The sequence below is a fragment of the Pelmatolapia mariae genome, linkage group LG2 (assembly GCF_036321145.2).
Source record: "Pelmatolapia mariae isolate MD_Pm_ZW linkage group LG2, Pm_UMD_F_2, whole genome shotgun sequence".
In the NCBI taxonomy this organism is placed as follows: Eukaryota; Metazoa; Chordata; class Actinopteri; order Cichliformes; family Cichlidae; genus Pelmatolapia; species Pelmatolapia mariae.
The window spans coordinates 267,623-294,597 of record NC_086228.1 but is presented as its reverse complement, the minus strand read 5'-3'; the positions used below and the strand labels follow the sequence as shown (position 1 = coordinate 294,597).

Sequence of the window (26,975 nt, the reverse complement as noted above, 5' to 3'; positions counted from 1 at the left end):
ACTAAATACTCATCACTCCTTCAGAATAAAAGCCCCACGGTCCTTTAAAAAAAAGCCCTAAACTGCTTTCAAAATAAATTCTTTTTTAAATTCTTTGCTCTTTTAAAATAAAAGCCTTGGACTCCTTTCGAAATAAAAACCCTGTATTCCATCAGAATAAAAGGCCTACACCCCCTTAGAAAAAAGGTGCTGTCCTTTCCAAATAAAAGCCCTGTATTGTTTCACAATAAAAGCCGTGGCGTACTTGCTGAAGTTGGCAAGGTTCTGAATCACTTTGGCGATCAGCGTCAGGGTTCTCGCTGTGCGTTCATCAGGGTATTCCTGCATCAGGTCGAATAGTGATGGCGACATCACGGCCGGACACAGAAAGCGCAAGAACAGCGAGGCGCTGATGAGGCGCTCGCTGATGTCTGGCCGTCCTCGGTTGCCGCATTCCTGCCGCCATGACCCAAACACCTCCTTCAGCTCCCGGGGGAAGACCCTGAGTGACAATCGCCGAGAGTCAGCGTGTGCCGGCCCAGAGCGTCAGTGGTGTGCATGATCATGTGTGCGTACCTGTATGAGTCAAGAATTTTGCAAAATGCCAGCTCGCAGCACATCCTCAGGTTGGCCTGATGCTCTGCGAGGTCAGAGGTCGCACAGCGAGACGGGTCCACCTCACAGTTCTCATCAGACTCATACAGAGCTTTGATGAACTCGCCTGGACACACACACACACACACACACGCACGCACAGCTGATCAATAAATATCACAATAAACACACAGGTGTGCTTTTGTGTGTGTGTGTGTGTGTGTGTGTGTGTGTACCAAGTGCATCCTGTAGGTATTTCTGTCCAATCAGCTTCAGGTATTCCTCAATGCTTTTGGTCGCCAATGTGTTCTCTCTAAAGATCAGCTGGTCGTTGTCACGGCAACGGTCCACCTCTGACATCATCAGGTCGGTCAGGAAGTCCTGCAGTGAGGGGTGAAAGGTCACCGGGCTGAAAGAAGAACAGGTGGTGGTGGTAGGTCAGGTGTAGAGTTCGGGTGTGGTGGGCGGGGTTACCTTGGCCTTGCCCGTGCTGTGCAGGATGTGCACGAGTGCAGCAGCGAGCTCCTCCTTCGCTCTCAGGCTGATTGAGGCCTCCAAGGTGGAGCAGAGCAGCAGGTAGTTGGAACTGATGTACTCCGCAAACTCTTTGTACTGCTCCATCGGCAGGATGACGATACTCTGGTAACGTGCTTTGACCCTCACTGTTGGCACAGACGACTTACCTGAAATCGGGTGGGACAGGTTAAGAGGGTGACACAAATGAGACACCTGACCTCAACGCACGAGCCCGAGTGGATCTACGTACCTCGGATTGTACTGGGCGTGCTCAGTGTGTACCACTTCTCCACCAGCTGTCTGCCAGTCACCGTGGCGACCGGGATGTTGACTAACCCGACGTAGCTGCTTTTGTCCTTCTTCCTCTTCCGGTCGGTGTCCTTGTACAGGTGCAGCGTGATGGAGGCGACAGGTGGGAGGCTGCTGAAATCAAAGCGCTCGCCCCAGAAGATGTTGTCAGTTTTCAGCTTACAGGACGTCCGAGCGTAGAGGCTGTCGTCCAGACACAGCTCGCAGAAGTACCTGCAGTACATGTGCTGTGATTAGTGGTCGGGTCGTGGGAAATATCGTCCTCATGGATCGAAGGTGCAAACTGTAAAACTACACATAAACTAAACTAAGAATAAGTACAGCAGTACTGTGTTTGAATACAAATAAACAGGTTCAGTGTACACAGAATAAATAAATACCTACAGTGCTACAACTACTATCTGCAGCACACTGCTGCAATCTACAATATAAGTACTGCAATAGCTGTTTGCAGTAAAAGTACTACCATTATTATCTGCAGCACAAGTACTACAGTTATTATATGCAGTACAAGTACTATGATTACTGCATGTGGTTTGAATCACAGTCATCTAATAGAAACACCTTCATTTCGATTGCAGCAGTTTCCTGCTGCGTCAAGCAAAGCGCACGCCAGCGAGTTATCTGTACTGTAGTTATCCAGCAACTAGATGTTGCTCATTGCCTTTGAATGTGTGAAACAGGGTTGGGCGATATGTTGAAACTTTCCAACCGGGCCACCGTCAGTCCAACTACTGCATTGCTTTCTGTTTGCAATCATCAAAGAGATATTTGAGGAAAAGAAGAATGCGCGCACGCCGTGGTCACAGTACAACTGCTCTGAGTAAGTCATTCGTTTCATGGCTCTGTGGACCTCGGGAGGAGAGCTGTGCTGTGGAAACGTCACACGCTTCACTAGTTACACAGCTTTCTTCTTTGCCATGCATGTTTTCACTAAACAAAGTCAGAGATACGTGTTTGGAAATGAAGCGGGCGCATCTCGTACACGTACAGCAGCTGTAAACATTGACTGCAGCACCCAGCGCGACACAGATGTTGGGTCCTTCGCTCTAGCTAGCGCCAGCACAGTGCGAGCCACGCCCACCTTTAGAAGGCGTAGCATACATTTACACTGCTATGCAGATGACACTCAACTTTATGTGTCCGCACACCAATTAGTTAAACTGCAGGAATGTCTGCGATACTCTAATTACTGCCGGTAGCACAAATGCTCTGATTACTACATGTAGTAGAAGTAATCTGGTTACTACCTGCACTAAACATAGTAGGATTACTGTTTGTGTTCTACTGTTACCCTGCAGCTCACAGATGTAACTGCGATACTTGGAGCAGGTGGGCTGGTGCAGCGCCGCCTACCGTTTCTTGGCGGGCAGGTCTTTGGCCTCCACCACCCACACCGTCAGCACGTTCTCCAGCCGCCGGCTGTTGTCCTTGTTGGGGTGAACAGCACGTCGCAGGTTCTCCATCCATTTGTCTCTTTCTGCTGCCGAGCGACACGAGAAACACTTTGTTCCCGTCGAGGTTGTTACCTAGGAGACAGGCAACCATGGAGACACATGTCTTCCAACCAAACGCTGTCCCTCTGAGAGAGAAGCTTTGGATCGTTTTTGTGACCTGATTAACAAAACATGACAGAAAAATGTTTCCAACCATGAAAAAGTCCTGATAGCGAGGGTTACAGTCAGAGCCATCTCGGATGATGACTCTGACCTCAACGTGTCCGATCAGGTAACAGCTGTAGTTCCTGAAACTCTGTTTGCTCTTTGTGTGGATGAAATGCAGACTCAGGGCCGCACGCAGCTCAACAAAGTCAGGCGTTCATCAGAGATAACGCCGCCGCGGTTATCGGTTCTCTGTTAAGCCAGATTAAAGCCAGTGGTTTTATACAAAATGAGCACATTCCAATCAGAGACATTACCAGAAACTTTGCTTTGAAGATTTGAACTAAAGTGAATGATTTTGTTACTGAGCACGCTCAGTAAAGCGATGGCTGCATATCGGAGCTGTGAGACTTTAAACTGGATTCACAGCTCGATGAAGGAGACGTGGAAATCGGATGAAAGTGATTGGTTGAACAGATGTTCTGTAATAATGTCACTTCCTCTGGTAGATTTGAGGGAGTTAAACGAGGCTGCGGTTATTCTGACAAATATTCTTTCAAAATAAAAGACATTTTGAAAGATGAGATGAAATCCTGTAAAAATCAATGAAAACAAGTCGGAAACTGATCCGTGTGAAACACAACAACGGATCTGATGCTGATCAGAAACCTCGATCACGAAGCTTTGTCATATTTGTGTTTTAGAGTTGGGACTCTGCCCTGCCCTCTGCTGGAATTGTGAGGTAACGCAGGTCAATTCAATTCAGTTCAATTCAGTTTTATTTATACTGCGCCAAATCACAACAACAGTCGCCTCAAGGTGCTTTATATTGTACAGTAGACCCTACACTAATACACACAGAACCCAACAATCATATGACCCCCTATGAGCAAGCACTTTGGCGACAGTGGGAAGGAAAAACTCCCTTTTAACAGGAAGAAACCTCCAGCAGAACCAGGCTCAGGGAGGGGCGGGGCCAACTGCTGTGATTGGTTGGGGTGAGAGAAGGAAGACAGGATAAAGACATGCTGTGGAAGAGAGACAGAGATTAATAACAGATATGATTCAATGCAGAGAGGTCTATTAACACATAGTGAGTGAAGAAGAAACACCCAGTGCATCATGGGAATCCCCGGCAGCCTACGTCTATTGCAGCATAACTAAGGGAGGATTCAGGGTCACCTGGTCCAGCCCTAACTATATGCTTTAGCAAAAAGGAAAGTTTGAAGCCTAATCTTAAAAGTAGAGATAGTGTCTGTCTCCTGAATCCAAACTGGAAGCTGGTTCCACAGAAGAGGGGCCTGAAAACTGAAGGCTCTGCCTCCCATTCTACTTTTAAATACTCTAGGAACAACAAGTAAGCCTGCAGTGTGAGAGCGAAGTGCTCTAATAGGGTGATATGGTACTACAAGGTCATTAAGATAAGATGGGGCCTGATTATTTAAGACCTTGTATGTGAGGAGCAGGATTTTGAATTCTGGATTTAACAGGAAGCCAATCATCATCATCATCATCACAGCTTAGTGTTGACCCGTCCACCTCAGACACCGACAGGCCGCGGTGCCTTAAACCTGCAGTCCAGCAGGGGGAGACTCTGCTGTGATTTGTTAGAAGTGAGGAAATGAGCCCAGCTGTTCTTCAGGTCTCATTGGATAAAAAGTGATGGTTGTCATGGAAGTGAAGGTCCAGTCACAGTCTGAGAGGAGCGGGAAGCGGGGGGAGGGTTCAGGGGAGGTGGCGTGCAGTGGATTGGACCCTGTGATGGAAATATCGTCACACAGTACAGGAGAAATCTGCTCTTTCTTTCTAGTCCCTGTCAGGACTCTTGCTGCAGCATTTTGGATTAACTGAAGGCTTTTCAGGGAGTTTTTAGGACTTCCTGATAATAATGAATTACAGTAGTCCAGCCTGGAAGTAATAAATGCATGAACTAGTTTTTCAGCGTCACTCTGAGACAGGATATTTCTAACTTTAGAGATGTTGCACAAATGGAAGAAAGCAGTCTTACATATTTGTTTAATATGTGCATTGAAGGACATGTCCTGGTCAAAAATGACTCCAAGGTTCCTCACAGTGTTACTGGAGGCCAAGGTAATGCCATCCAGAGTAAGAATCTGGTTAGATACCATATTTCTAAGATTTTCAGGGCCGAGTACAATAACCTCAGTTTGATCTGAATTAAAAGCAGAAAGTTAGCGGCCATCCAGGTCTTTATGTCTTTAAGACATTCCTGCAGTTTAACTAATTGGTGTGTGTTATCTGGCTTCATGGACAGATAGAGCTGGGTGTCATCAGCATAGCAGTGTAAATGTATGCTATGTCTTCTAATGATGCTGCCTAAGGGAAGCATGTATAACGTAAACAGAATTGGTCCTAGCACTGAACCCTGTGGAACTCCATAATTAACCTCAGCATGTGAAGAAGACTCTCCATTTACATGTACAAACTGGAGTCTATTAGATAGATATGATACAAACCACTGCAGTGCAGTACCTGTAATACCTACAGCGTGCTCTAATCGCTCTAATAGGATATTATGGTCGACAGTATGGAACGCTGCACTGAGGTCTAGCAGGACAAGCACAGAGATGAGTCCACTGTCAGAGGCCATAAGAAGATCATTTGTAACCTTCACTAAAGCTGTTTCTGTGCTGTGATGAGCTCTGAAACCTGACTAAAACTCTTCAAATAAGCCATTCCTCTGCAGATGATCTGTTAGCTGTTTGACAACTACTCTTTCAAGGATGTTTGATATGAAAGGAAGGTTGGAGATTGGCCTATAATTAGCTAAGACTGCTGGGTCTAGAGATGCTTTTTAAGTAAAGGTTTAACTACAGCCAGCTTGAAGGCCTGTGGTACATAGCAGATTATTAGAGATAGGTTGATCATATTTAAGATTGAAGCATTAATTAATGGCAGGACTTCTTTGAGCAGTTTTGTAGGAATGGGGTCTAAAAGACACGTTGATGGTTTGGAGGAAGTAATTATTGAAGTTAACTCAGAAAGATCAATTGGAGAAAAAGAGTCTAAATGAATATCAATGGTACTAAAAGTAGCTGTAGATAATATTACATCTGTGGGATGATTATTGGTCATTTTTTCTCTAATGATAAAAATTTTATTTGTGAAGAAGTTCATGAAGTCATTACTAGTTAACGTTAAAGGGATTGTTGGCTCAGTAGAGCTCTGACTGTTTGTCAGCCTGGCTACAGTGCTGAAGAGAAACCTGGGGTTGTTCTTATTTTCTTCAATCAGTGACGAATAGTAAGATGTTCTGGCTTTGCGGAGGGCTTTCTTATAAAGCAACAAACTATTTCTCCAGGCTAAATGATGATCCTCTAAATTTGTGACACGCCATTTCCTCTCCAGCTTACGAGTTATCTGCTTTAGGCTACGTGTTTGAGAATTATACCACGGAGTCAGGTACTTCTGATTTGAGACCTTAGTTTTCACAGGAGCTACAGTATCCAGAGTCGTACGTAGTGAGGAGGTAAAATTATTAACAAGATGATCGACCTCTGTTGGAGTAGCGTTCAGGTAGCTGCTCTGCTCTGTGTTGGTACAGGGCATTGAAGATGATAACAGTGAGTGGATTATATTCTTAAACTTAGTTACAGCACTTTCAGAAAGACATCTACTGTGATAAAGTCTACTCTCCACTGCTGTGTAATCAATTATTGTAAATGTAAATGTTATCAGGAAATGATCAGACAGCAGAGGGTTTTCAGGAAACACTGTTAAATGTTCAGTTTCTATGCCATATGTTAAAACAAGATCTAGAGTGTGATTAAAGTGGTGGGTGGGTTCTTTTACATTTTGAGAGAAGCCAATTGAGTCTAATAACAGATTAAATGCCATGTTGAGGCTGTCATTTTTAGCATCTACATGGATGTTAAAATCACCCACAATAATTATTTTATCTGAGCTGAGCACTAAATCAGATAAAAAGTCTGAGAAATCAGAGAGAAACTCTGTGTAAGGCCCAGGTGGACGATAGATGATAACAAGTAAGACTGGTTTCTGAGTTTTACAGCTGGGGTGGACGAGGCTAAGCATCAGGCTTTCAAATGAATTAAAAGTCTGTCTGGGTCTTTGGTTGATTAATAGGCTGGTGTAATAGGCAGGCACAGAGCAGTATGTGAAAGATTGTGTTGGGACACCTCGGTTTTGGGAGTGCTGCAGTTTGTGTGTGTTGTTTGCGTTACCTCGAAGCAGTAGTCCTGTCCCAGCAGAGATGAGTGAACCGGCTTAATAATCACTGATTGGTCCATCCTGAGCTCGAGAGACGATACACAGCCAGTGCTTAGCAACGACTCCTGGCTACCGCAACGCAGCCGACGCATCACACACCTGAAACAAACATACACAGTGTGATTACTAACAGGACAGGAAGATGCACTCATCAAGTTTCCAGAGGCATGGATCCCAAACCTGGACTGTCAGAGAAGTCTAGGACGTCTCCTGGACGTCTCCAGGGACACAAAGAAGGTGATCTACACTGTGAAAAATAAACATGAGATTTGACTTGGATCTGACAACAGAGACCGAGTGATGCAGCGAGTGTGATCAGGTTCACCTGGAGCTGTAGAGCAAGGTGGGGCATACCTGAAACAACTGTCGGGCTGAAGCACCTAATCAGGACCTCTGATTGGTTCAGCACAAGCCAATCAGTTTGATACTTTTCAAGACATTTGAGGTGTCATAAAGTAAAGTTACATTTAATAAAAGAAGGCGGTTCTGAAGTATTACAGTGTGACGCGGCGTTAGAAACAAATGTACGAGCCAGTGATGGAATAAAAGCTCAGGATTCATATTCAGCCAGAGTCATTTCATCTGCTTCCAAACTTTGCTGCAGCACATGTGATTACACGTACAGATGTCATGCTGGGCTTGGTGTTTCCTGTTGCATCGTGAGGCAGCACAGTGACGTTAGATGATGTTCCTCATTGGGCACACCTGGACTTCATGTCTGACGCTCTGAAATGGGTCTGAGGTGCTGCCCCTCAGAAGAAAGCAGCATTTTAGGGAAGGGTTTTTCAGGCAGAGGATGGAGGCTGAGTATGAATGAGGATTATTCTGAGCTGTGAATCATGCACAGCTGCCCTCGTAAAGCCCGAGAATTAAAACAAAGGGCACGTCTCCACCACACAGGCCTCCATTCGTTACATAACTCACTCCTCCACGGAGCCGTTAACAAGCAGAAACCCAGCTCCCCGTCCTCCAGACCGAACACAACCACAGCAGCTCTGACGGAGCGCGCAGGGGGAGGCAGCCACCACGCGCCGACCTGATTAACCCCGACGCAGAAACCAAAGCTGATCTCGGCTTCTCCACAACATTTATTTATTTATCATGTGCAAATGTGTCACAGTTCAGGGAGAGGCTGCAACTTACAGAGTCAGTGTGAACGGACACGGTCGGAGTCTGATCACTGACAGACGTAAACACGACAACAGGAAGTACGAACGATGACCAGCAGCCGTCCGATGGACAGACCTCCTCTCACCTCAAACACCCCATCCAGTAGTTTTGGTGTATTTGGACACTGAGAGCTAAATACACCCGTCCACACACCTGCAGTTCCTCTGCCATGCAGCAGAGGCAGCAGTGAGTCAGTCCCTACAGACTGCCATGTTGAAATAAACATGTTTACACCTTGATACTCAAACTTCCTCCTTCATAACACGTGCACAGGAAAGCATGTTGTTATAACTCAAATGTTTTAGTCTGCAATGTTAGGGGCGTGGCCTCTTTGACAATTATATGGCTGCTGTGAGGTTACTGTACTAACAGACCATTCATGAAGGCTGCTGCGATTTGATTTGATGTCACTCTTGCTAAACGATTCTGCTAGCATTAGCATTAGCACCTCTGGAAACAAGAAATGCCATGACGACGGTCAAAACATGAACATGGAGGCGTCACTAACCAGTGAATGACATCACGTGGAAATGCTGTGATTTGGCACGTTAAGCTCAAACTGTGTGACGATATTTCCATCACAGGGTCCAATCCACTGCACGCCACCTCCCCTGAACCCTCCCCCCGCTTCCCGCTCCTCTCAGACTGTGACTGGACCTTCACTTCCATGACAACCATCACTTTTTATCCAATGAGACCTGAAGAACAGCTGGGCTCATTTCCTCACTTCTAACAAATCACAGCAGAGTCTCCCCCTGCTGGACTGCAGGTTTAAGGCACCGCGGCCTGTCGGTGTCTGAGGTGGACGGGTCAACACTAAGCTGTGATGATGATGATGATGATTGGCTTCCTGTTAAATCCAGAATTCAAAATCCTGCTCCTCACATACAAGGTCTTAAATAATCAGGCCCCATCTTATCTTAATGACCTTGTAGTACCATATCACCCTATTAGAGCACTTCGCTCTCACACTGCAGGCTTACTTGTTGTTCCTAGAGTATTTAAAAGTAGAATGGGAGGCAGAGCCTTCAGTTTTCAGGCCCCTCTTCTGTGGAACCAGCTTCCAGTTTGGATTCAGGAGACAGACACTATCTCTACTTTTAAGATTAGGCTTCAAACTTTCCTTTTTGCTAAAGCATATAGTTAGGGCTGGACCAGGTGACCCTGAATCCTCCCTTAGTTATGCTGCAATAGACGTAGGCTGCCGGGGGATTCCCATGATGCACTGGGTGTTTCTTCTTCACTCACTATGTGTTAATAGACCTCTCTGCATTGAATCATATCTGTTATTAATCTCTGTCTCTCTTTCACAGCATGTCTTTATCCTGTCTTCCTTCTCTCACCCCAACCAATCACAGCAGTTGGCCCCGCCCCTCCCTGAGCCTGGTTCTGCTGGAGGTTTCTTCCTGTTAAAAGGGAGTTTTTCCTTCCCACTGTCGCCAAAGTGCTTGCTCATAGGGGGTCATATGATTGTTGGGTTTTTCTCTGTATGTATTATTGTAGGGTCTACTGTACAATATAAAGCACCTTGAGGCGACTGTTGTTGTGATTTGGCGCTGTGTAAATAAAACTGAATTGAACTGATGACAAACATGATGATGATGATGACCCTCTTTAGCTTTTTATACACACACAGCAGGACGTGTGTGTTGCTCGGTTAGCTCGTCATCTTGTCTTAACAAGCTGGTTATATGGCTAATGCTGCATGTCTGTGTGTGTCTGTGTGTAACCTTGCTATGCTGCGTGCTACACACAGGAACACAGCATAGCACGCTAGCTATGTGCAGATTGCAGCCATGCTAACACACACACACATACACACACAGAAACGCATCATGCATGGAAATGCAAATCAGGTGGAAGACGGCAGCATGCACGCACCTCCCCAACACACACACACACACAAAGCAGAAATCCACTGCAGCACATTTTTCTGATCGGAGGACAAAGAGGATCAAACACACTCACCGAGCATCCTGCTGAGGAGGAGGAGGAGGAGACAGCTATAGATTCATGTCCTCCTTCAGCAGCGAGCAGGAGGAAGAGGAGGAGGAAGATGGAGAAGCTGCTGATGCTGTGTGGATGAACCTGTCTGTCTGTCTGTGTGTGTTTGCTGTTTCTGATGCTTCACAGCTTCAGCCCTCCCTCCCCTTCCTCACTCTCTCTCTCTCTCTGTCTGTCTCTATGTGACTCACCCCCCTCGTCTGTCAGCTCTTGCCCCTCCCCTGCAGTGAGGCTGCCCTACTTCCTCCCTCTCTGCTCCTCTTTATCCTCCTTTCCTCCTCTGCTGGCCTGTCAGGGGTGCCCCCCCCCCTCCCCCAGCAGCGCACATGTACGATACGTGTTGATGTGTTAAACAGGCTGCGGTTACACGCGTGTTATTCCAGCCGCTCTGAGCTTCTTCTTCTCTGGTCCTGTACGCACACACTTCCTGTCTGCAGCAGAAAGTGGAATTTTCCATTTGGTGTCATCGAGGCAGGAATCAAACGCCGCATCTCTCCCCGGTTTTATATCAACTCCAACCTCCACACGCAGCCGCTCAGACGCTGCTGCATACGCTCGCGCCCAGCTTTAACTCAGGCGTTCATAAAAGTTTGGTTTTAATACTTCAGGAACATGTTTACACACAATCCCCAAAGGCACTGGACTGTCACCTGCCTGAAAGGTGAAGCCTGTTCCCTCATCATTCCAGGACTAATGAAGCTGATAAGATGAAGCTGGAGTTGATATAACTGTTAACTGTAAGCACGACATGAAAGAGGCCATCACTAGGCTGATAATACAAGAATAAAATAATCAGAGAGCAGAAACAACAATGAGAGCAGTGAGCAGCTCAGAAGAGTGGATGATGACAGATTTATTAAAATGGTTGGAAACATGAGCCAGGTCAGGAACACGGCAGGAGCATCGCTGGGAAGCTGTAAACCAAGAGACAGAGAGTTTACAACAAGGTGCAAACCTCTGGGTGCACTCACGAAGAACACACTTTAATACATCTAGCAAAGGCTTGATGCACACTCGGTCATCCAGGTAGGTACATCCCAAAGGTTGATTCTGTTCACCTGGACATTTTCAGTGGGAGAAATGTTTCATCATCATCAGGTGACTCCTTCAGACTCAGCTGACTAAACCTTATAAACAGTATATCTGCACAATGACTGAAGCTAGCATGTTGTCACTACTTAGTGACAAAAACACTTATGAGCCCCTGAAACAAGACCCAGGAAGTGGCTACAGGAAGAGGGTGATAGACTGTCTGAAGCAGTTACAACAAGACAAGGCTATTGACCGGACCTCATACCACAGGCTGTACCCAGGGGAGTCTACACCAAGTCTGTATGGTTTACCCAAGATACATAAACAGGGTGCACCTTTAAGACCGATTGTCTGTATGATCAACTCGGTCACCTATAACATCTCCAAGTTTCTGGCTTCGATCCTCAACCTGCTGGTGGGCAGCTCTGAACACCACATCCAGAACACCCTGGATTTTGTTGAGAAGGTGAGAGATGTCATTATGGAGGCAGATGAAACCATGGTCTCGTACGACGTTACATCTCTCTTCACTTGCATCCCAGTCACGGAAGCGTTGGAGGTAGTCCGTAAGAGATTACAGGGTGACCCCAACCTCAGCAACAGGACCACTCTCAGCATCGACCAAGTGTGTTTGAACTGTGTCTTCATTCCACCTACTTCACATACAAGGGTCAGTTCTACAGGCAGAAACATGGGTGTGCCATGGGCTCCCCAGTTTCACCCATCATGGCCAATTTGTTCATGGAAGAAGTGGAAAAGTGGGCTTTGCTATCCTACCCTGGAACACCATCAAGCCATTGGTTCAGATATGTGGATGACACCTGGATGAAAATCAAATCTCAGGACGTACTACATTTCACGGATCACATTAACTCGGTGGACCGACACATCAAATTCACCAGGGAGGATATGAAAAGTGGCAGGTTAGCCTTCTTAGACTGTGAGATTTCCATCAGTAATGGGGAACATCTAAAAGCTGACGTGTACCGTAAACCTACACATACGGATCAGTATCTAAGGTTTGACTCTCATCATCCACTGGAGCACAAACTGGGTGTCATCAGGACGCTACAACACAGAGCGAACACCATCCCCACTGACACAGCAGCCAGGGAGGCAGAAGAACATCAAGAAGGCCCTGAGTAAATGTGGTTATCCCAGCTGGACTTTTGTCAAAGCTGAAGAGGCTCCTAAAGAAAGCTCCAGCCGATCCAGGAGAGAAGGACAACCGCTGCCCAAGAGAAAACCTGTAGTGATCCCATATGTGTCAGGAGTATCGGAACAGTTGAGACGCATTTTTTCTAAACACCGGGTCTCTGTGGCTTTTAAACCCCAAAACACGCTGCGCCAAAAACTGGTCCACCCCAAGGATCGGGTCCCCCGACACAAACAGAGTAACATAGTGTACGCTGTTAAGTGCCAGGAGGATTGCCAGGATTTATACATCGGGGAAACCAAACAACCTCTGGCTAAGAGGATGGCACAACACAGAAGAGCTACCTCGTCAGGCCAGGACTCTGCAGTCTATTTACACCTACAGGCCAGTGGCATCTAAAGATGTGTTTGTGCAGATGAAGCTGAGAGAAAGTTGTATGATGGAGAGAAAAGATGATGGTCTAAAGCATCCATTTGTCTAACATGATGGCGGCAGCATCATGGCGTGGGCATGTCCGGCTGCAGGGAAGCCGCTCTTTGGTGGTTACTGATGACAGTGCTGTGCTCTGTGGGTACGGAGCCAAAGCAAACTGCAAAACAACCCAACAAATGAGATATTCTTAAAGTCAGTCAGCTGATCTCAGGTCAGCTGACCAGACTTTCAGGGATTTAATACAAACTACAGTGACCTGCAGAGCATCTCAAGGTGGAACCAGCATGTGGTCCATGGGTACCTGGCAGCAGAGGATTTTCATCCAAGTATTAAATGCAATCCTCATATATAAAACCTAGAATAGAGGACTGTGTCTGATTGCTGAGTTAGTAATAAGGTTGGATTGTTAAAACGTTCGTGAACTGCATCATGAATTTTCACCGTAGGTTCCTTTGAGCCGTGAAGTTAGGGACAGTTACAGATTTGGGGGCTCGTCCGGGATACGAGCCTCATCATGCTGCACATCGGGTTTTGGGGATTTGGTACTCTGTGTCCTCACTGGCACTCCCCAAGAGGAAATTTCAAAGCATACAGGATTTCACTTGGGAACAAACTGTAGTTTATCACTGCAATAAAACAGCTCAGATTAAATCTTGACAAACTCAGAGACCTGAGCACTGCCATAATGAAGCTTGCTGTAAACAAACTGAGCCTCACACAGCCACACCATGCTGAATGCTCAGGTGGTCATAAACTGACAGTGTCATGGAACGGCTGTGTGCAGGAAAAGGACCCAAAATGCAGACTCAACTGAGGCGAAACTTAAACTCAAAATGGCAGCTTTTATTGCTGAACAGAAATCTCAACAAAACCTAAACTGGGAAGAATCTAACAAAACATACACATGAAGACGCAGGGAGACACACACAGCATGAGGGAGACACTGACACAGAGAAACACAGGGCTTAAATACACTGGGAAATAACGAGGGGAATGAGACACAGGAGGGGAGCACAGGTGGGAGAAAACAGACACAACGAGAGCCAAGGGAAGCGAAACACAATACATTCACGTAGGACACAAACCTTCAAAGTAAAACAGGAAATGTAACACAGAAACGCGGACTTGACTAGGGGATCCAGCTGACAGGGGAGACAGAGCAACAAAGAAACACAGAGACCAACATAAAGGAGGCACAGAGGGCAGCTACTAAATACTCAGAAAACTAAACAGAACACAAGAAACCCAAACTAAGACACTACACTCTATAGAATAAACCGGGGCAACCAAGAACTTAGAACATACATCATAATACAAAAACACTGAGACACAAGAAACTCAACACTGGGTCAGGAGACCAGGATCCTGACAGGCAGAGATCTGTGGTCTTCACTTTTATAGCTGTAAATTACAGCAGGTTTACTCACAACACAGAGGATCAGTCACATGACATTAAACTGACAGGCTGTACTTGTACAACAAAGTAAGTGACCCCAGTGGAATTCTGGGTAACTGACTGTTACCTCGTGTCAGCTGCATTGATCTGCCCGGCCTTTAAGCTGCTGTGACGAGACAGTTTGGGCTGAGATCGAGTCCGACGCAGAGACTGCTTCAACCTGCGAGACAGAAAACCCTGAAGAAGAAATCGGGTGAAGCCGTATTAGCTGCTGTGATCAATGAGCGATGTTAAATTCACAGATATTCGAATGGAGTTTGGTGTGGAGATAAATCCCACCAGCAGGTGGGGTTAATCAGTTAATCTACAGCTGACAGCAGCTCAACTCCTGTTGCCATGGAAACAACAGGCTGATCTCAGCAGGCGAGAGAGAGAGAGAGTGTGTGTGTGTGTGAGGGAGAGAGAACTCACCGTCACTCTGGCGGTGGGTGTGTCGGTAGTGGAGGCACTGGGCATGCTCTGTCTGCGCACCCCCATCTCTGAAACAGACAGAATGCATCATGGGAGCATTTGTAGTTTTTATCATCAATCAGCTGGCACGTTCTGCTGTTGCCATGGTAACCACCAGCAGTGAAGGAGAATTGTTGTTTTTTTAATTAAATTGTTTGATTAACTTAAGTTTGATCAAACCTTTCATGTGATTTTAGTTGAACTTTAGTTAATTTATATTGTTGTTACATTTAAAATAACTTTATTTTGTTGTTGTGCAACATCTCTAAAATTAGAAATATCCTGTCTCAGAGTGACGCTGAAAAACTAGTTCATGCATTTATTACTTCCAGGCTGGACGACTGTAATTCATTATTATCAGGAAGTCCTAAAAACTCCCTGAAAAGCCTTCAGTTAATCCAAAATGCTGCAGCAAGAGTCCTGACAGGGACTAGAAAGAGAGAGCATATTTCTCCTGTATTGGCTTCCCTTCATTGGCTTCCTGTTAAATCCAGAATTCAAAATCCTGCTCCTCACATACAAGGTCTTAAATAATCAGGCCCCATCTTATCTTAATGACCTCGTAGTACCATATCACCCTATTAGAGCACTTCGCTCTCACACTGCAGGCTTACTTGTTGTTCCTAGAGTATTTAAAAGTAGAATGGGAGGCAGAGCCTTCAGTTTTCAGGCCCCTCTTTTGTGAAACCAGCTTCCAGTTTGGATTCAGGAGACAGACACTATCTCTACTTTTAAGATTAGGCTTCAAACTTTCCTTTTTGCTAAAGCATATAGTTAGGGCTGGACCAGGTGACCCTGAATCCTCCCTTAGTTATGCTGCAATAGACGTAGGCTGCCGGGGATTCCCATGATGCATTGAGTTTTTCCTTTCCAGTCACCTTCTCACTCACTATGTGTTAATAGACCTCTCTGCATCGAATCATGTCTGTTATTAATCTCTGTCTCTCTTCCACAGCATGTCTTTATCCTGTCTTCCTTCTCTCACCCCAACCAATCACAGCAGATGGCCCCGCCCCTCCCTGAGCCTGGTTCTGCTGGAGGTTTCTTCCTGTTAAAAGGGAGTTTTTCCTTCCCACTGTCGCCAAAGTGCTTGCTCATAGGGGGTCATATGATTGTTGGGTTTTTCTCTGTATCTACTGTACAATATAAAGTGCCTTGAGGTGACTGCTGTTGTGATTTGGCGCTGTGTAAATAAAATTGAATTTTGATTTTTTAACTTTATTATATGCTTTGATTCGAGTGAACCTTTATGTGTTTATATTTAAATTATAAAACAGAAATGATTCAAACAAAGAAACCAATAAATAAAAAGTATTTTTCTTGTTTGATTTCTTTATTTGTGGACAGCTGCATGTTCTGTGTGGTTATTTTAAATTCAGTTCAAAATAAACATGAAACCAATTAAAAACTTCTACATAAATGTGTTTTAATATATTTGAATGTGAGTTTGTTTTTTTGAGCAGAGAGTAAAATCCTCCAATCACAGAGCACGAATTCTTTGTCCTGTTGATCAAAGTTACTGATGAGAGTTACTGATTAACTGTTTGATGGTCTGGGTTTTATAAAATCTGATCAGTTTTTCTGATGAAAGCCAATTCAGAATAATTAATTGTGGAATTAAATCTGTACGAGAAAATTAATTTATGAATTCATTCCTTAATTCTTTTATTTGTTTAGACATAAGTAACATTTTTAGTTCATAGTTTTGTGTAAAAATAAAAACAGTAATTCCATCGTGATGGAAATTTCTTCATGTGTTGATCACATGTTTTACTAATATCACTTTTGTTTCATTTAGTTATAGACATATAGGATAGCCTCATAAATGTGGTTTATCACAGTGAGTGGGACAAGGGGGGTGAGGGTGTGTGGATAGATAGTGGGGGCCCTCCTGCTGATCTCGGGGAGAAGGCAGGTGACATAGTCGTCATTCTCTTTGTGGGAATGTCTTTGTCACTGTGTTCGTATATAAGTAGTTGCATGTGGTCACATGTGTAGCAAAGATACAGCTCAGTAAACATGAAGATCAAAAACTGAGTTTAGTACTTTTCTCTGGATCCTGTATGCGGATAGGCTAATCTTAAAACCGACAGAAACACGCTGGAGGTGATTCAGCTCGTTTGCTGGGTATGCGTAGACTACGATCTCCACCTGGATTCAACGCATTTTATTTGACACCAAAACAATAAACTGACCTTTTGATAAACTCACACTCTTCAAATAACCTTTAGTTTGTAACATTAATCCAAAATTGTACTGAAAGAGTGAAAATGAGCTTCAGTGTTTACACTCACTCATTCCTGATTGGATGTTGTTATTTAAAGTCCTCACAGTCAGAAATGACCACTGACACATCACAACGTAGCTTCAACTAGAACGCAATCTTTGTTCTCAATTTGTTCGTGTTTAAGCTCAAAGTCAGGAGTGTCCACACCCACAGACAGTCGCTCCACTTCCTATTAATCCTGTCTTACAGAAACTGCACAGCAGGGGGCACTATGAGCTTGTCCTCACTGACCAATAGGGCTTTGGAGCGTGATGTCACGGGAGGGGGGGCACGCCCCCTACCGCCATGACAGTAGGCCAAACGAAGCACACGGAAGCGTCAGCTATGGTTTGTACGTACTGTGTTGTCGGTTGCAACGTTAGATCACACGATAAGGAAGGCAAGATGCTGGAAAATGGGCTCTCTTTTCATCGTTTCCCCTCCTGGAGGCAACGGGAGGGATCTCGTGTATCCGATATTACTAAACGAAGACATCAGGCTTGGATTGCAGCGGTCAGACTCGGACCGGCACGCAAGGCGAGTGCAACGAAAGCGAAAAAGAGCACCCATCGGAGGTAACGCCCGCCCCAAAAACATACAAAATTGCGCTCATTGTACGCTAATCTGCACATAACGTTCAGATGAATCACGCACCTGGAATACTGGTGTACATTTACCTTATGTGTATGCACTAATTTTATCTTACATGCTTTCATTATGCAGCTGCAGAGTATGAAGGTGTGCCTCGTGCAGAAGTAATAGATGAAGATCTGACAGAAGACCAACAACAAAATCACCATGTCATGCAGGCTGTGGACAGGAGTTACTCATATCATGTGAGGGTGAAGACACAACACTGCTTGATAAGATTGTTAAGGTGTGCTGTGTTTTGGTGAATATGTGCCCCAGTGTGGTTGTCAAACCAGGGCCAAATGAAACTTGCTCTTGTTGAATCTTCATAAAACTGCTGTGTTGCATGTACAGTTCATTGTAAATAATTGTACTTTCTGTAAAGTGGTTTCAATAAAACAGAAATGAAAAGTATGTTTTTTTTTAATTCAAGATCTGTTCACATGTACTTAGCAAGTACATGTGCAGGTACACATGAAACGCAAACTATTTACATGGCAACGCACAGCTGGCACCAATCATTAATATTTCATCTAGAGCAATTTTGGGGGCAGCTGCTGAGGAGAAGTCAATGTTATGTGCAACCTCTGGCTGTATCTTGGTCATATGGTCAACGTACTCACAACGTGGAGGCTTAAAAACGGCCAAATCTTGTACCCAACCGTTTGTGAATTAGATGTGCGCCTCCAGGAATTTATAGTTCCGAAAATGATTCGCCATGTATGCGCTGACTCCACAGACAAGGTACGCGACGATATCGGGATAGGACAACGGCGGTAGGCTGTCTGGGTTTCCGCTCCGCTGCCTTATTTCATACGGGTCCACATTACCGATGCACGCTATTTTTTCTCTTGGAGTCTGGGCGCAATCGGTCGCGATACAGCCCTTTGTCTTTTGCACTGATTTTAAGCGTGGTTCTGACAGTCCTGCTTCCAACACAGTGTGTTTTGATTTGTGGCCTTCTGTCATGGCGCCGCGATCCCACAATGCACTGCGGCGTGACATCAACTCCAAAGCCCTATTGAGAAGTTAGCAAAATGATTACTTGTTTTCATAAACTCAACTCAGTAATGTACAGCACCAGCAAGTAAAGCGTTTCATGAATTAATAATTAATGATGCAATAAACTATACAATAAATGGTGGTCCCACTGCTCCTTTTCTATACAGTTACCTTTTCCTGTTAGCTACTGGATTTGCTATCGTATTTACTATTAAATTTGCTATAAGATTAGCGATAGGATTAGCTTTCCCATCTAGCCTTTCTGTGGCTATTTTAGTCCTTGGAGAAAAACCAATCCAATTAAGCATGCAGTGCAATGTAAGCAGCTGTCTGATTGATTAGAGACACATAGGCTAGCTACGTGTTGCTGTTTGCTCTGATCGACTTTTCCAAGGAGATGTTTTTAAAGTGTTTGTGCTGCTGCTTGGACATTAAGCCTTATCTATCACTCTCTGAAAATGTACAACGTGGACAAATGATGCATACGAAGGGAAACGGCAGTGAAATGGAGACCTGATCCTGTGACTAGATACAGGTGGACTTAGCCTGACCTGATATAACACGTTGAAGGTAACATGGCTAACGCTAGCATCCCTGCATGTAGCCCCATCCTTGTAGGCTCATGCTAGCTTAAGAATGTATGCGTGTTATGAGTGTAGTTAGTGGTTAGTTAGCATGTATTTAGTGTATAGTGTTGTGTGGTTAAAGGTTAGATAGTGTAGTTAGTGTGTAGTGTTGTGTAGTTAGTGGTTAGTTAGTGCATAGTGTAGTCATTGTTCTGTCTCGTGTGTCAGTGAAGCTTAAATTAAACTGTTATTTCTAACTGACCTGCCTCATGCTGTGCAGCTTTCTGGATTTTATACTCACTGGGCTTCATGCTTGGGCTAAAGCCAAGAAAACCTGCAGACTGTATTTATAGGAAATATGTTTTGATTTCCATGCCACCCTGAGAGGAATTCTCTAGACCCGCCCCTGGAACCAGCACCAAGGTGTGGGAGCAACGGCTCTAACCTGGAGCCATTCCAACAGATGCTCTCTGTAGACACAGTCGCATCACCCTGCACGTTTCACTGCACGACTAGTTTGGGTTTTTTTCTACAAGAGCTTAAAGTGTCGCAGAGAGGCTGAATGCAGAAGCTAATCCCATAACTGCAAAAGCTTTGGGAAAGATTTAGGAAGAGAAGTGGAACTGGAAAGGAGGAGAGGAATAAGGATTTCAAATCACAATTTTAAATTGATTTTGGAAATCAGCTGTTTAATTGTGAAATTTGGAAATGTTTAGATTTTTTCTGTTGACAGCATTTTTTTTTCTTTTCGATTTCTAAATTTTTATTATTGGATTAATAGTTGGTTTATATATATATCTATATATATCTATATATATATATATATAGATATACATATACATATATTAGGGGTGCAACAATACTCGTATCGATATTGAACCGTTCGATACAGTGCTTTCGGTTCGGTACGCATGTGTATCGAACAATACTAAATTTTTTATTTATCAAATTTTCTTCTGACGATGCTGTCTGCGTTGAGCGCTCAGTGGATCTGCGTTTGACTACTCCGCCTAGGCTGCACTGTCGAGCGCAGATCCACTGAGCAAGCTAGCGAGACAGAAGTTAAGCTCGTTGCAACATGGCAACTGCCTCAATGCTACCCGAAACTGAACCTCCCCCACCCTCATTCAGATCTGGCCTTTGGAACTATTTTGGTTTTCATGTGAAGTATGACCCTGAAGGTAAGCGCGTCATGAACAAAAGTAAAACAGTATGTCGGATGTGCCACGCAATGCTCAATTGGTGGGAACTACTGCGTTAGCGCAGTTAGCTTGTTAACGTGTTGACGCCGTCCAGCCCCACACACGGGGCAATTCGCGGTAACTCGTTAACGGAGATTTGCCGTGTTGTGGCGTTAACGTCATTTCAGATTAACGCTGACAGCACTAGTGGGAACACAATGAATATGACTGCACATTTACTCCGACATCATCCTAGTGCAAAGACAAGTGGAAGCAGACAAAAACAACAAGCACGCATGCTACAAACTTTACCCGAGTCATTTAGACAGCCGTTAGCACATGATTCTCCTTACGGGGACCTGATATGTTTAATATGCTGCTGAGAATATAGCCCAGAAGAAGCGTATAGTATAGCTTTTATTTTGGAAAGAGCCATTTCTCTGTAATAAACTCTCTTTTTCCAAAGATGAGGGATTTCTCCATCAGATAGATTTTTATTATTATTATTTTGTTGTTTCAGCAACATTAAATTTAAAAACTGTACTTTTGAGTTAAAATATATATTTATAATTTTAATAAATGACAAATTAAAAAGGCATGAACATTTTTTTGTATCAAAAAAATATCGAACTGTGAATTTTGTGTATTGTTGCACCCCTAATATATATATGTGTATATATATATATATATATATATATATATATAATCTCTTCCTATTACCCAATACATGACCACATAATGAAGCACTTTAGTATCCGATACAAGACATTTAAAATGATTTGTACTTTAACCTCCTAGGACCTGGCGTCCACATATGTGGGCATCACATTTTGGGTTATTTAGACCAAAATACTAAATTTTGCTCTACAAGGGCCTGCTATCCACTTTTAAAACGAATGTCCTCATACGTGGCTCTCATTTTTCTTAGGAACAAAAATCGGGTAAAAAAAAAAAAATCTGGTGTTTCTTTGTTTTTACATTGATCGGGTCCCAATCAGCCCAAATATCAAAGAGAAATTAAAAATGCATGCCGTGGAAAAGTTCAGGTCTTAGGAGGTTAATATTAATCAGTGACATCATCTATGACCGCGCTGATAAACTTTATTTAACCTGACACGTCTCAGTGACCTGACACGGATCATACTTTCACCTGTCTCTGTGACCTTTGACCTCCGGCCAGTAATATCCACCTACAGTCTCTCCGCCCTCTGAGCTCCTGGTGACCTAAGGAGTCGTCTGCCATGTTGCCATGGTAACACAGATTATGAGATTAATAATGTGACATGATGTGATGAAGCAGACGCTCTAATCCGGCTGCGCTCACACGAAAAACACACAAGCACTCGCCGCCGCTTCTTTTTCTTTTCTTACCACCGCAAGAGTCAAAGTCTGCGTCCATCATCTGTCCACCTGTCGGTCCACCTGTCTGTCTGTGTCTCAATGCTCCTGTCTGTCTGTCCGTCTGTCTCCGTCTTCTGCAGCTGCTTGAACCCGTCTCGTCTTCCTTACCTTTGTGGGCGGGGCGAGAAGGTGCCGAGGTCACATGGAGCGTGTATCTAAGCAACCACACAGTGCAAGTCTCCGCCCTCTCTGTGAGGAGCAGAGGATGAACCTGAAGGAGGAGAGAAGGGAGAGAGGAGGATCCGATGTTTTTCTTCTGAAACCACGATGCCTGACCTCTGACCTCTGACTGGATAAACATGAGAATATTATAAAGAATCATAAAAAGATGTCAGTTACAGCTCGTCCCCAGCCCTGGCCCCGCCCCCGTCTAACAGCAGAGGTGTGCAGGAGAGTCACCGCTGCAGGACTGAAGATAAACTCTCCCTGTAAACTCGCTCATCATGTGACCCTGACCACTTCCTGCTTAGTCTGAGTCTGAGGATGAATTCATAGCGCGGCCCAGCCAAACTCCAGTTTCCAACAATGGCGGGCGCTACTAAGTTTTAAAATTACTCTTATTAATCTTTCTGGGTCACAAAATAAACTTTTAACATATATTCAGGCGAGAATGTAACTGTGTAAACTTCAAATATCTGCTCGGTTTATCAAGACATGACATATTTGTAAAAGTGCTTCGACGTTTTCGGAGATGTCTGTGACCCACCAGATCGATAGCTAGCCGCGAGCTCGAGGGTCACTGAAGCCGCCGAGAACGGCACAACTCCCGGCACATCATTTTCAGATCACTGCGGACTTTCACTACTCAGGTTAAACGTGATATATAAGTCACTTAGACAACCTAAAAATGTTATTGTTTGGCTTTTTTCACTGTTTTATTTGTTCGTGAGTAAATCGGTTTGGCTGCGATTAAAGTTATTAGATAAAATAAAACTTTATTAATCCATCGGGTGGTTTTCACACAGCTGATTAAACAGAAGTGTGTGTGTCTCTGTGTGTGTGTCTGTGTGTGTGTCTGTGTGTCTCTGTGTGTGTGTGTCTCTGTGTGTGTGTGTGTCTCTGTGTGTGTGTGTGTCTCTGTGTGTGTGTGCGTGTGTGTCTGTGTGTGTCTGTGTGTGTGTGTCTGCGTGTGTGTCTGTGTGTGTCTGTGTGTGTGTGTCTGTGTGTGTGTCTGCGTGTGTGTCTGTGTGTGTCTGTGTGTGTGTGTCTGCGTGTGTGTGTCTGTGTGTGTGTGTGTCTGTGTGTCTCTCTGTGTCTGTGTGTGTCTCTGTGTGTGTGTCTGTGTGTCTCTGTGTGTGTGTGTCTCTGTGTGTGTGTGTGTCTCTGTGTGTGTGTGCGTGTGTGTCTGTGTGTGTCTGTGTGTGTGTGTCTGCGTGTGTGTCTGTGTGTGTCTGTGTGTGTGTGTCTGTGTGTGTGTCTGCGTGTGTGTCTGTGTGTGTCTGTGTGTGTGTGTCTGCGTGTGTGTGTCTGTGTGTGTGTGTGTCTGTGTGTCTCTCTGTGTCTGTGTGTGTCTCTGTGTGTCTCTGTGTGTGTGTGCGTGTGTGTCTGTGTGTGTCTGTGTGTGTGTGTCTGTGTGTGTGTCTGCGTGTGTGTCTGTGTGTGTCTGTGTGTGTGTGTCTGCGTGTGTGTGTCTGTGTGTGTGTGTGTCTGTGTGTCTCTCTGTGTCTGTGTGTGTCTCTGTGTGTGTGTCTGTGTGTCTCTGTGTGTGTGTGTCTCTGTGTGTGTGTGTCTCTGTGTGTGTGTGCGTGTGTGTCTGTGTCTGTGTGTGTGTCTGCGTGTGTGTCTGTGTGTGTCTGTGTGTGTGTGTCTGCGTGTGTGTGTCTGTGTCTGTGTGTGTGTGTGTCTGTGTGTCTCTCTGTGTCTGTGTGTGTCTGTGTGTCTCTGTGTGTGTGTGTCTCTGTGTGTGTGTGTCTGTGTGTGTGTGTGCGTGTGTGTCTGTGTCTGTGTGTGTGTCTGCGTGTGTGTCTGTGTGTGTGTGTCTGCGTGTGTGTGTGTCTGTGTGTCTCTGTCTGTGTGTGTCTCTGTGTCTGTGTGTGTCTCTGTGTGTGTGTCTGTGTGTCTCTGTGTGTGTGTGTCTCTGTGTGTGTGTGCGTGTGTGTCTGTGTGTGTGTCTGCGTGTGTGTCTGTGTGTGTGTGTCTGCGTGTGTGTGTCTGTGTGTGTCTGTGTGTCTCTGTCTGTGTGTGTCTCTGTGTCTGTGTGTGTGTCTGTGTGTGTGTCTGTGTGTCTCTGTGTGTGTGTGTCTCTGTGTGTGTGTGCGTGTGTCTGTCTGTGTATGTGTCTGCGTGTGTGTCTGCGTGTGTGTCAGTGTGTGTCTGTGTGTGTGTGTCTGCGTCTGTGTCTGCGTGTGTCTGTGTGTGTGTGTCTGTGTGTGTGTCTGTGTGTTTCTGTGTGTGTACCTCCAGGTCGTCCAGCATTAGTAAGCGTGATTCTGATAGGATACAGAACATTTTACTCCAGATGTCAGGCTCCGCCCTCCGGCCACAGGACAGCCAATGAATGGAGGCGCTCTTCAGTTCTGTGAAATCATCACAGCAGCATTAAGATATGTTTATGCACTTCCTGCTTTCTTCAGACTGGACAGATGTCTAAGGAAGCGTGTTATTGGCCCTCGTTAACACTGTGGGACACAGACCACGCTCACACCTTCCACACAGGTGACCCTTTAGGGTGAACCTGATGGTAAATACATCACATGACCTGGTGGCTGTTCAGAGGTTAAATATTCACTCGGTCACTCTCTGACCTCACAGACAGACGGGCACCTAGGTAACGTGCATGTGACCTCAGCTGCGTGAAACTCTCCCTGTTTCTACTCACCAATCACGTTCATCCACCCCAGGTGCTGACACCTGGACAGGTGTTTCACCAGCTGCTCCATAGCAGGGAGACAGGGAGACACACCTGAGACAGACAGGTAGGAACAGAAGAGTCAGTTTGTACCTGACAGCTGTGGACAGGAGTCATGAAGTATCAATGGTACACAGCTTCCTGCAAAGCTTTGGCTCCGTCCTCAAACTGTTCGTTGGTCAACGCTGAGCGTTCAGGGAAGAAGCCATGCACACGTACATGCATGTGTCACGGTAACCGTGGTGATCTGACTGTAAATAATGTTTGAGTCCATCTCAACCTGAGCTCACACTGGAATACGGAGCCGCTAAATCTCTCTGCTGGTTTTCACTGAACTGAACCTGCTGCTGTATGCCAATAACAGCACATCCTCCTGTGACTGTGATGTCACAATCAGCGTCACTCTGAGACAGGATATTTCTAACTTTAGAGATGTTGCACAAATGGAAGAAAGCAGTCTTACATATTTGTTTAATATGTGCGTTGAAGGACATGTCCTGGTCAAAAATGACTCCAAGGTTCCTCACAGTGTTACTGGAGGCCAAGGTAATGAACAGAAGTGGTCCTAGCACTGAACCCTGTGGAACTCCATAATAACCTTAGTGTGAGACGAGGACTCTCCAGTTACAAGAACAGACATTCACAAATATCCCACAGCTCCGGTGGAAATTAAATACAGGAGCAAAACACATAGACTGATGTGATACGGATTCGGGGTGTGTGCGTCAGTGGTGTGCATGCTGGTGTGCTGACACCATGTGGCGTGCACAGTGTCAGCTGGTGGTCGGCCGGTCATTCCGAAAGCATCTTTGCGCTCACCAAGTCCTGTTTGAGCACATTGGCACATCCCAAGACCAAAAACAGAGGTGAGGCGGTTCTGGAGGCTGGCTGCTACTGGCAGGTCGTCCCGAACTTTGCAGAGCTGACCAGCCCCTTAACTTAACTCACCCAAAAGCTTTTGTCCCAGCAGGTAGGGGGGAACCTGCTACTGCACAAGGAAAACAAAGTGCTGGGCAATCCAGAGGGCGGTGGGTCACTGTTAGGATCACGGTGCAGTGACCTGACTGATACTATACGGCTGTGCTGTTGGGATAGTAATGTGTTCTTTGCTGTTCATTTTAAGGCAAAATTCGTTCGTTGCTTGCTTGGGCCTTGTTTTCCTTCTCTTTTCTTTGTTTTGTTTCTCTTCTTCATCCCCTTTAAATGTGGGCCCTGCTTTAAGTTTAGGGGTTAACGTTAACGGTGCAGGTACGAAGCTGGTGGTACGAGGAGTACTTAGCTAGTACGGGACGAGAGCAGGGGGCTTAGGGGTGCTGTTCAACCTGCTGGGGTGGTATTGGTGGTTGGTATTGTGTTAGTTTTCTTTACATCGTGGCATGTTATTGTATTTTATTCCTTGGGTGGGGTTGGTTTTTATGTTTTGTTGTTGTTGTTGTTTTTGTCCCCTTCCTTCCACTTTCCCTCAAACCACCTATTTGTTCCTTCAATGACAGATAGTGTTTTTCATGTCTGGCACAGAAAGGGTCTAAAATCTTTTGCAGATGATTTTAGGCCCTTGCAAATTGTCCTTCTTATATGTAGAACGACAATTTGCAAGTTTTTCTCAATTATCCACCAAATTTGTCATTGCTGCTGCTCCGTTTCTTCATTGTTTACATGTCAGACACTATGTGCAGACTATGTCAGCACAATTCCCCCAAAAACCTCCAGACAATCCAGTAGATCACATGTGTCAAAGTCAAGGCCCGCGGGCCACATCTGGCCCGGCGTACGTTTATATCTGGCCCGCGAGATCATTTTATATAGATGTACTATTATTGTTATGCATGGCCCGGCGATGTGAGGCGCTAATAACACACAAACTACAGATCCCATAATGCAGCGCTGCAGCCTCCTTGCTGAACGCGAGGCTAACTGGGAACATTCCCGCATCAATCAAGTCAAACTTCTGTTATTGCGAAGCTAGCCGCTCACAATGGTGGAGAGAAAAGTTGATTCTGAAAGCAGAGCCTTTCAGCGCCAGTGGGTGACTGAACATATGTTTACAGACATTGCTGGTAAACCCGTGTGTCTTATTAGTGGAGCTAATGTGGCTGTAATTAAGGAATTTAATTCAAGACGGCACTACGAG

The 26,975-nt window shown here is 45.1% G+C and overlaps 1 protein-coding gene across 3 annotated transcripts in view; it reads right to left on the bottom strand.

Moving 5' to 3' along the window:
- dab2ipa (DAB2 interacting protein a) overlaps window positions 1–26,975 on the bottom strand; it is a 42,633-nt gene that overhangs the window by 7,080 nt on the left and 8,578 nt on the right. The window contains exons 2-13 of one of the 3 annotated variants that reach the window (XM_063489079.1): window positions 24,815–24,898; window positions 24,394–24,512; window positions 21,967–22,207; window positions 14,912–14,979; window positions 14,568–14,677; window positions 7,205–7,349; window positions 2,755–2,927; window positions 1,340–1,611; window positions 1,048–1,256; window positions 810–954; window positions 556–700; window positions 245–481 (exon numbers count right to left, since the gene is read on the bottom strand). In XM_063489079.1, coding sequence (XP_063345149.1) covers window positions 245–481; window positions 556–700; window positions 810–954; window positions 1,048–1,256; window positions 1,340–1,611; window positions 2,755–2,927; window positions 7,205–7,349; window positions 14,568–14,677; window positions 14,912–14,979; window positions 21,967–22,207; window positions 24,394–24,512; window positions 24,815–24,875 — 1,925 coding nt within the window. In that variant the 5' untranslated portion in view covers window positions 24,876–24,898. Of the gene's footprint in view, window positions 1–244; window positions 482–555; window positions 701–809; window positions 955–1,047; window positions 1,257–1,339; window positions 1,612–2,754; window positions 2,928–7,204; window positions 7,350–10,388; window positions 10,560–14,567; window positions 14,678–14,911; window positions 14,980–21,966; window positions 22,208–24,393; window positions 24,513–24,814; window positions 24,899–26,975 lie in introns of those variants that run through there. The other 2 variants (XM_063489087.1, XM_063489096.1) reach the window with 2 other exon arrangements.